The 10,000-nt window shown below is 48.6% G+C and overlaps 1 protein-coding gene across 5 annotated transcripts in view; it reads left to right on the top strand.

Annotated features, from left to right (window-relative positions):
* Positions 1 to 10,000, top strand: part of ncor2 (nuclear receptor corepressor 2) — an 84,780-nt gene that overhangs the window by 60,284 nt on the left and 14,496 nt on the right. For 4 of the 5 annotated variants that reach the window (XM_017467719.3, XM_017467722.3, XM_017467720.3 and 1 more), the window contains 8 exons: positions 5 to 143; positions 1,326 to 1,722; positions 2,579 to 2,699; positions 3,475 to 3,706; positions 5,893 to 5,943; positions 6,309 to 6,470; positions 8,357 to 8,457; positions 9,447 to 9,546. In XM_017467719.3, the coding sequence (XP_017323208.1) occupies positions 5 to 143; positions 1,326 to 1,722; positions 2,579 to 2,699; positions 3,475 to 3,706; positions 5,893 to 5,943; positions 6,309 to 6,470; positions 8,357 to 8,457; positions 9,447 to 9,546 (1,303 nt within the window). The remainder of the gene's footprint in view (positions 1 to 4; positions 144 to 1,325; positions 1,723 to 2,578; positions 2,700 to 3,474; positions 3,707 to 5,892; positions 5,944 to 6,308; positions 6,471 to 8,356; positions 8,458 to 9,446; positions 9,547 to 10,000) is intronic. The other variant, XM_017467723.3, reaches the window with a different exon arrangement.

The following is a 10,000-nucleotide window of genomic DNA, read 5'->3' on the forward strand; positions in this document are numbered from 1 at the left end:
GTAGGAGCAGGAGCGTAAGGCCAGGCGTAAAGGTAAAGCGCTGCAGAACGAGGAGACCAGCGCTCCCTCTGCTGCCGATGAAGAGGAGATGGAGGGATCCGGGGGCAGCGGCAACGAGGAGGAAGCTCAGGAGGACGGAGAGGGTACGCTCGCACGCACACACACACACACACACACAAACAGCACTTAAGAAGCGTAAAACCTGCCAAGTATTATAATCGTACATCTATCCTGGACAGGACGTTATACACAGATGCACAGCACACACTGTTATTTCGGTAGATGTCCGTGCTCGTCAGAACGTACTTCACTTCAGTATTGATTTTTCTCCTGAATAAATTCACTGCTTGAGCGAACTCCGTGTATTCTCCGGACAATAAGGCTAAATCCTCTTAGAACGGGAAACAAATGTTTTCTACAGACCGTAGAAAATTGTTTATTCAACAGAAATATCAATAGAAAAAGAAAAAAAAAAGTAAGTACGCCCTTGGACTCAGAAGCTAGTATTGCCCCCTTGAGGAGAAATAACTTCTTAAAGGCGTTTCGCGTGATTGTCCAGCAGGCTCGCTGGAATTTCTGACCCCTCTTCCGTGCAATATGTGAGGGTGTTCTCACATATACCGCCCCGGTTTCGAATACCCCGCCCACCCTTCCGGGCTAAATACCCCGGGCTTTGATTAGGCCTTTTCCATATCCCTCGCATTTCTTCTATTTTGAGCCACTCCTTGGTGGATTTGCCGGTGCGCTTAGGATGGTCATCCTGTTGAAACGTCCCGTATCGATCCAGCTTCAACTTTCAGACAGACGGCCTGACGTTCTCATCACGGTGTGGAATCGACAGTTGAATCGGCGAACGCAAGCTGTCCAGTCCCCGAGGCAGTGAAGCAACCCCAAGCCATGACATTTCCACCACCGTGCTTCACAGTCGGTATGAGGTGCTTCTCATGAAGAGCTGTCTTTGGTGCCGCGCCAGACCTGTTTACCGTTTCTGTGGCCAAACGAGTGCATCTTTGATTCGTCTGTCCAGAGCACTTTATTCCAAAAGGCCCGGTCTTGGCCCATATGCTCATCGGCAAACTGTAGTCTTGAGCTAATGTTCTTTTTAGACAGCAAAGGCTTTTTCCTGGCACGCCTGCCACGCAGGTCAAATTTGTGTAACATCTGCTATTCGTTTGAGATGGACGATAGATCCGTACAGAGATAATGTGCAGATTCGAGAGCTGGAGAAGTTTTTTCTTTTGTTTTTTTTTTCCTTTCAAAATCTAAACCTGCCGTTACTGTATCGCGTCTAACGTCGTTAACCTCTGACCTTCGCCCTTCTCTAGGAGGCCCTAACCAGAGCTCGGATACGGAGAGCCTCCCGTCCCCGCACTCCTCGGAGAGCAGCAAGGCCAAAGATTCGGGCTCGGACCGCTTCAAGTCCGCGCCTACCACCACGTCTGCGTCGGGATCCTCCTCCGACAAAGATACGCCGGAGGAGGAGAAGCCGCAAGTCAAGTGCGAGCAGGGATCCGTGAAGCAGGAAGAGCGGCCCGAGGGAACCGACGGGGCGAAGGAGGTGCAAGGGGAGGTGGAGGATAAGAAGCCCCCCACTCTGGAGGTGGAAGAATTGAAGAGAGAAGGAAGGAAAAGGGAGCGGGAGCACGGAGGGCGAGACAGCGACTCCAGCGCTACGTGCAGCGCCGACGAGGTGGAGGAGACGGACAACGCGGAGAAGAACAGGTGCGGGTGTGTTTCAGGAGGGGTTTGTGCTCGGTGAGGAAAGGGAGCCCGTTGTTGAATCTGTACTGCTCTGTTTTTCCACGCCGTGTTGGCAGCAGCAGAGGAAACATCAGACTGAGGGCAAGTGAGAAATGTGTGTGAGGGAGGGAGAGAGAGAGGCATTTAATAAGACACTGAGTGTTGAGTTTGTTTATAGAGCGTGTAAATAGGATAGAGTTGGACTCTGACCATATTAAGGAATGACATCCTCTTCTCTTCTCTTCTCTTTTCTGCTTCCCTTCGCCTTCCTTCCCACTCCCATCTTGCCGTCCTTACTGTTCATCGTTTTTCCTCGTCGTCCTTTCCCATCCCTGTTTCCCCTTTTCACCTTCCTTTCCCTTCCCCGTTTCCACTTTCATCTCCCGTCCCGTCCCGGTCGGGTCCGGTCCCCTTCCTTTTACTTTTCTACGTCCGTTCCTTTCCGTTCGTTCGTTTTCCTTTCTTCTCCTCTCTCATCCTGTCCGATCCCATCCGATCCCCTTTCCCCCTTCCCTTCCCATCCCTCTCCCTGTCCCGTTCTGTCCGGTCCCCTTTTTTCACGTTCTCTTTCCTTTCTCATTCTCTCGCTTCCCTTCCCCTCCTTTCGCATTTCCTTTTTTTTTTTTTTTTTTTTTTTTTTTTTTTTTTTTTTTTTTTAAATTTCTTATCCTGTTCTTTCTTTCTTTCTTTTTTTTTTTTTTACCTCCTCCTTTTTCCTGTTCCTTCCATTCCCTTGCTTTTTTCACTCTTTCCTTTTGTACTGATCACCTCCTCTTCTCTTTTCTCCTGTCCTTGCTTCTCTCTCTCTCTCTCTCTCTCTCTCTCTCTCTCTCTCTAGAATCACATCTCCGAGGCCGAGTCTGCTGAGTTATGCCCACGACGGAGTGATCTCAACTGCACTGCAGAAACCACTGGACCTCAAACAGCTCAAACAGAGAGCTGCTGCTATACCTCCCATAGTGAGCGCACACACACACACACACACGCGCACACAAAAACCTCCCACAGTGAGCACACACCTTAACATCCGTGTCAGTAATTACACACTCGTTCTCTTTGATTGCACTGACATTCAAGTCAGACATCTGTAATTCCGTAACGCTGTAGTAGATAAGAAAACGATCCTTTAGCCACACCCAGATGAAAGGAGACCTGTGTGTGTGTGTGTGTGTGTGTGTGTGTGTGTGTGTGTGTGTCACGTGGCCGTGTGTAGTCTGATCCCCTCTGCTGCCTCATACCGGATCCGATGCGCCGACCTGCCTCCGTTCCCATGGATAATAAGACTGCCGCTAATCTCCGACATCGCAGAGCCGTCGTCCTCCTCCGTCCGTCCTCACGGCGCGCGGCCGTCAGTTAGACACGTCCTCATGATCGTCCGCAGACTCGGCGACCGCCACGGTCCAGCCGTAGAGAGGGACGGAGTAATAAATACAAATAATATACATTTCATTAAAGAGCTATTTTGCATCTAGTATGACGAGCGAGCATTTGGGCTTATGTTCGTCTGTAGTACCGGAAATTTCCACAAAAGGCGTTTTCCATCCACTCTTAGCGCGGTACTACAGGTTCCACGTCGTACAAAGCCGCGTCGGTCGCACGTCACCGTCTTAAGGCGCGGATGTACTTCACTTCCATCACCGGTGCGCAGCGTCGTTCACGTACTCGTCCGTCCGGACGGGTAACCGCCGTGATGTCGGGAATGCTTCGGTAACACCCGCCTGTGTTCCTGTGTAGATGCCGGACATCTCTTTAGCCGGTGGCGGCGTGCTGGGGAAGCAGCAGGTGATGCCCGACGCTCAGGCGCTCTACGAACAGCAGATCATCATGGCACACGAGTCCTCCCAAGGAGCCAAGCAGCAGCTCGCGCAGCCGATCAAATCGCAGCATTACCCCGGCGTCATGGCCGAGGCCGGCAGCCCTCGGATGCGAGCCAGAACGCCCACGCCCTCGGAGAGAGAGAAAGAAGGTACAGAATTTGTATCCTGATGCACTTTTAAAACGTTTTCTTATTATTCCCGAGCCTCCTGTCCTCGCCTCTGCGTGTCTCCATCTTGTCCTTTTAGTTTTATTACGCGTTTCGATTTTTTTTCAGTACGATGCCGATACGATGTTTAGGGGGTAGCGAGTGTGTAAGGAATGAAACTCTTTAGAGGAATGTAATCATCTTTCTCCCTCCCTCCCTCTCCCTCTCTCTTAAAGTTGATAAGACGAATATACACTGAGAAACATCTCTGTCCTGAAGACTCGATGTTTAAAACTTACCTCTGACATCGGAGACTCCTTCCGTACGTGTTAACCCTCCACTGCGCGCCGTCGCCGTATGGCGACCATCGATTTATCTTCAATCTTTTCTTAGGTAATTACACAAAACGACTATTTTCCCGTCTCGCTGGAAAACGGGACGGGGGATGACGTCAGATGAGCGGGGAGTGCTTCTTGCACTTCCTTTTCCGCACTCGCACGGCACGCTGCGAATGTCATCCTGAGCGGGCTCTCAAAATTTCTTTCTTCCTAGAAGATAAAAGATGCTTTCCGTACGGCGACAATTTACCAACACGTAACACACGTTCTTCACAGTAGAGGGTTAAATAAACGCCCCCTTACAGGAAACGCCACCGCGCCGACGACACGTCCGTCGAGATACGAGAGCTTACGGATCCACGCTTTAAAACTCCGTCTGTGAAAGACACGAGAAGTCAAAAACAAACCGAATAAAAAAAAAAAGACCAACTGATCTTAAACGTCCAGTCCTCTGCTTCGTACTGTAAGGAACGACCGAGTCCCCGGAAAGCCGCAACCATAGAAACGCTACGTGATGTTTAGAAGAAGTTGCAGCTGTGAGATGGAGATGTTTCAGATGGCAGAGACTGTTGCTCGTTATTAAATGGGAGGGGTTTTCTGTGTGTTTTTTTTATTTTTTAAAAAAGCAAACGCATCCATAAAGTTAAAGCAGATGGATTTTATGGATACGATCCATCCTGCGTCACTCTTTTAGTTTTCCGTAACTGTTTTGTATTACTGTTGTTGTTGTTGTTGTTGTTGTTGTTGTTGTTGTTTTTTTGTCCCCCCCCCCCCCCTCCCGTCCTCTCTGTGCATGCCCTCTGAGATGATAGTTTTACAGATTTCCAACAGCACCGCCAAAACATCTGATTCAGGCTTTACAGTGGCTTGCATAAGTATTTACCCCCTATTGCTCATTGTAGTGTTGGAACTTGGAAGATGAAATGAGGTGGTATGTCCCAAATCAACACCGAGTGTTCACTCTCGTATTTCCGGGGCAGTCCGGTTTCCAGCAGAAGTCTCAATAATACCGTGAATGGAGTCGGACCGGCGTGTCACGCGATCTCCGTAGAAATACACCCGTTCCGGAAAGAACCCGAGTTCGTCGGAGAACGTAGAGCGCGCCGCGTCACGGAGACCGAGGAGCCGTCCGGACGAGCCGAGGGTTCCCGAGGAGGATCTGAGAGGGGATGAAAGGGGAGCGGTTACGGTCCCGCTTATTAAAAATGACGAGCAAACGTCGGACTCGTCACGAGGAAGCGTTAAACGCGTTGATAAAACGTGGAAAGAATAGGGGAGGAGGACGTTTCTGTCTAGAGGAAGTGTCCGGGTAGTAAGGGGATTAATCCGAGACGGGACCACGAGGCCGAGGGTAAGGGAACGCCGTGCCGCCACCACCGTGCTTCACTCTAGGGATGTTATGAGGTTGTTGGGTTTCCGCCAAATGTTGTTGTTGTTGTTGTTGGGGGGTGATTTTTTTTTTTTTTTTTCCCGTCTCTTTTCGTCTTCCACATGGAAATCCGAGTTGACATTTAAGGGGGGAAAAAAAAAGAACAAGGTTAGCTGTAGAGGTAGCTCAAGACAGGATCTTGCGTTTATCCCCGTATATAAAAAGCGTATACCTGCCGACGGAATCCCGTCGGCGTGACGCGGTACGTCTCGGCGCTAAAGCGAATCTCATCTTCCCGGACTAGGAGAGTGGGTTTTTTTTTTGTTTGTTTGTTTGTTTGTTTATAAAAAAAAAAAATCAATAAAAAGGCGAGCGGTGGAATATAGTGAGTTTTGTTTGTTTGTTTGCTTATTTATTTACATTTCTGAAGTTATTTTTGCATTGAGCTGGTGTGCTCAGCTGTAGTCTATCTGTCCCTGCAGAACTGGAGGGGGGGATGGAAAGATGGCTACACAGTCTGCTTCACGGATTACGTAGGTTTACACACGACACAGAAAATACACACGCTTTCTCAGCCTCATGTATGATCCGGGTGGCCAATCACAGGCTCCACAGATTGTTGACCGAGATTTTTGCACACCTGCTTCAGAATGCATTTGCTTTTTGTTGTGTGTGGAATTTACAAAGCGTGTGTGTGTGTGTGTGTGTGAGAGAGAGAGAGAGAGAGAGAGCATGTTTTCCCTCCTGGTGTTTGTGCTGGCTCTGTCGGTGGGTTTTAATCTCTTTGTCTGCTTAGACGGAGTCGACCTGACCTCACGCTCCGGTCGCTTCAGTACAGTCAGGTCAAAAGCACCTAACGTGTGTGTGTGTGTGTGTGTGTGTGTGTGCGTGTTTGTAGATAAACCCCGGGCGTTCTCTCCTCTTGCTGACATGAAGAAAGATCCGGGCCCGGACCACATCAGAGCCATGGGTCTCGGTCGTCCTGTGATGTCACCGTACCAGCTTTCTCCCAGAGACATGGCCAAGCTGAGCCACGAACAACTCCTGCACTACAACCCCTGTAAGATGTGTGTGTGTGTGTGTGTGTGTGTGTGTGTGTGTGTGTGTGTGTGTGTGTGTGTGTGTGTGTGTGTGTGTGTGTGTTTATCCATCAGTCCATTCAGCACTTGATCCGTTTCTCCTTCATTAAGACAGGGGGTTTAATGTTAATGTGTTCATGGACTGGAAACGTACGTTTGACCCGGTCAGTGACGTATGTGTGGCGCTGTTGTGTCAGCAGTTCAGTGCTGAACTCTTACGGTACACTACAGTCCTGATCTCTATTCCTCCGTCAGGTCTGGAAAATGTCTGGCTGCCGTATGCTGCTGGAAACGTCTGAACGCCCTTTTCACCGCCGCGGCAGAGGCGACTCGCGTGTTTGCTCTAAAACGCTCCACGCTGCCACGCTGCCGCGCGCGCGGCCTCGCCGTTCAGAGCGCTCGTTTATTAGTCACATCTCTGCCATTGCGATAATTCCCGTTTCATGTGTACGTTTGATTGTGTGTGTGTGTGTGTGTGTGTGTGTGTGTGTGTGTGTGTGTGTGTGTGTGTCGTTTATATAGCGTCTTTCTCAACACCCGAGATCACCGTGCAGTTCTGGAATAGAAAAACGCACAAAGACCCGAAACCGTGATAAAGTAAACGAACGGATCGGTCCATCCAAAAGCCGCTGCTGTGACGGAAGGAAGGAGGAGAGAAGGATAGACAGAATGAAAAAGGAATAGAAAGAAAGGAAAAGGAATAGAAAGAAAGAGAGAGGATGGTAAGAAAGAGAAAGGATGGTAAGAAAGAAAGAAGGGATGGTAAGAAAGAAAGAAAGAGAAGGGATGGTAAGAAAGAAAGAAAGAAAGAGAAGGGATGGTAAGAAAGAAAGAGAAGGGATGGTAAGAAAGAAAGAAGGGATGGTAAGAAAGAAAGAAAGAGAAGGGATGGTAAGAAAGAAAGAAAGAGAAGGGATGGTAAGAAAGAAAGAAAGAGAAGGGATGGTAAGAAAGAAAGAGAAGGGATGGAAAGAAAGAAAGGATGGTAAGAAAGAAAGAGAGGATGGTAAGAAAGAAAGAGAAAGGATGGTAAGAAAGAAAGAGAAAGGATGGTAAGAAAGAAAGAGAGAGGATGGTAAGAAAGAAAGAGAAAGGATGGTAAGAAAGAAAGGATGGTAAGAAAGAAAGAGATGAAGGAAGAAAGTGGGAAAGAAAGACAGAGGAAGGAGGAAAGTAGGAAGGAAAAAGAAAAAGCATAGAAAATAAAAAGGAAAGAACGAGGAAAGGATAGAACGAAAGAGGAAAGGATGGAAAAAGGGAGAGAGAGAAAGTAGGAAAGGAAGACGAAGGAGGAAGGTGAAAGAGAAAAAGCGTAGAGAAAGAAGAAAGAAAAAAGGATCGGACGAAAGGGGAAAGGATGGAGAAAGGAAGAGAGAAAGTAAAAGTGTAGAAAAGACGAGAGGAAAACGGTGGGAAGAAAGAAAGAAGAGGAATAGGAAAGTAGGGAAGAATGACGAAGGAAGAAAGTAGGGGAAAAGACGGGAAGGAGAAGGATAGAAAGGAGGAATGTAGTAAGGAAAGAAATGGGAATAAAAGTGAAGGATGACGTTAGGACATGTGACGAGAGGGAAAATGGATATAAAGAGGAAAGGGAAACGGGATGTGTAGGATGGATACGCAAATCCAGATCGTAAGAAAGAATGAGGCTTTTAGACAGAGAGAGAAACGCTACGAAGGAAGAAGGAGAGAGAGAATATATATAAATATATAAATATATAAATATATATCAGTTCAGTGAGAATGAAAGAAAGTGAAAAAGGAAAAAGTCATGTGATCATCTCGGCTCTTTTACCGTGTGTGATGATTGTGTATAGTGGCAGTAGGTTAACGCGTGTGTGTGTGTGTGTGTGTGTGTGTGTGTGTGTAGCTCTTCCTCAGCAGGAGAGGCTGGCTGGTGTGCGGCCGCTGCACATCCCCGATCCTCCTCCCCTCATTTCCTCGGCCAAACCAGGCGGCTCCATCACACAGGTACAGACTCGCATCACAACTGTCCCGTTTCCTTCAGTCTCTCTCTCTCACGCACACACACGCGCACGCACGCACGAGTGTCACGTCCACATCGCCCTCTCATTTGTATTTTCCCCTGCGCAGTTACTCTAGCTGAGGCCTGTAAGCAAATCCCGATACCAGTACACATCCGCTCCTCTCGTCGTCGTTTCTATAGCAACCGCTCTGCATAATTCAAGTCGAACAGCACAGAAAAACGCACGAGGAAGACGTGTGATCGCCGACGTGCTGAACGTCCTTGTGAAGAGACGGGTTATTTGGAAGGAGTCTCCAGTGTCGGTCGGGGGAACGCTGTGCAGTATCTTTAAGTGTCCTCCTGATACGAGGACGGAAAGACTTCCGGAGTACCCAGACGACGCGCCGTGCTTTGACGTCTAGACGCCGATGGATATTTACAGGCTTCCCTGAAACGTCCCACATTATAGAACGTCACGAAAGCCGAGGGACCCGAGCCGTCACGGAGCGTTACCGGTCATAGTGCGGGTGATGGAACTATTCAACATGCTCCCGTTTTAATCCAGCGCTTACTTCACAGCTGTTGGGTGTAGTTGGTTGCTTGGCAACAGGCCTGAGAGTTGATCATCGAGCTCGATGGAGCAGTTTAAGATTGCTTACCTAGAGAGAAGATTTTGTAAGATGGAGATAAGAATCCTTACTCGAGTTAAGAGATAAAAAAAAATTCTAATTCGATTCGTCAGATCTTACTGTTTATAACCGGTGTAATGCACGTCGGAGATGTATGATGTAGCTATAAACGGATAAAAAGCGACATGTCGTTCCTTAATAAACGAGAAATGCATCAGCTTGGAGGTGATGACGGTAACCGTTACCGTTTGAGGTAACGACGGTAGCTGATTGTTGATTGTTTCCCTCCAGCCGCACACCCTGACGTGTTTTGTTCCGTACGTAGCCGTTTTGTTTAGTTTCCTCACGAGTGTTTGTGTTTCCAGGGAACTCCAGTGCAGATGCACAGCCCCGCCCACGGCTCAGAGCACGCCAAGATGACTGCCGGAGCCCTGCCGCTATCCTGGATGGAGCAGCGGAAACTCGGTGTGTGTGTGTGTGTGTGTGTGTGTGTGTGTGTGTGTGTGTGTGTGTGTGTGTGTGTGTGTGTGTGTGTGTGTGTGTGTGTGTGTGTGTGTGTGTGTGTGTGTGTGTGTGTGTGTGTGTGTGTGTGTGTGTGTGTGTGTGTGTGTGTGTGGAAATCATAGCACTTTAACTGAACAGTCTGAGACATTCTGTTTTAATTAGAAGCTGTTATTGTATAATACAGGACATGCTGCTTTTCACTGTATCCATTTCTAACCACTGGCTCTTTCATCTCTCTCTCTCTCTCTCTCCATCTCTCTCTCTCTCCCTCTCTCTCCCTCTCCCTCTCTCCCTCTCTCTCTCTCTCTCTCCCTCTCTCTCTCTCTCTCTCCCTCTCTCTCCCTCTCTCTCCCTCTCTCTCTCTCTCTCTCCCTCTCTCTCCCTCTCTCTCTCTCTCTCTCCCTCTCTCTCCCTC

Source organism: Ictalurus punctatus, chromosome 5 (assembly GCF_001660625.3).
Source record: "Ictalurus punctatus breed USDA103 chromosome 5, Coco_2.0, whole genome shotgun sequence".
In the NCBI taxonomy this organism is placed as follows: Eukaryota; Metazoa; Chordata; class Actinopteri; order Siluriformes; family Ictaluridae; genus Ictalurus; species Ictalurus punctatus.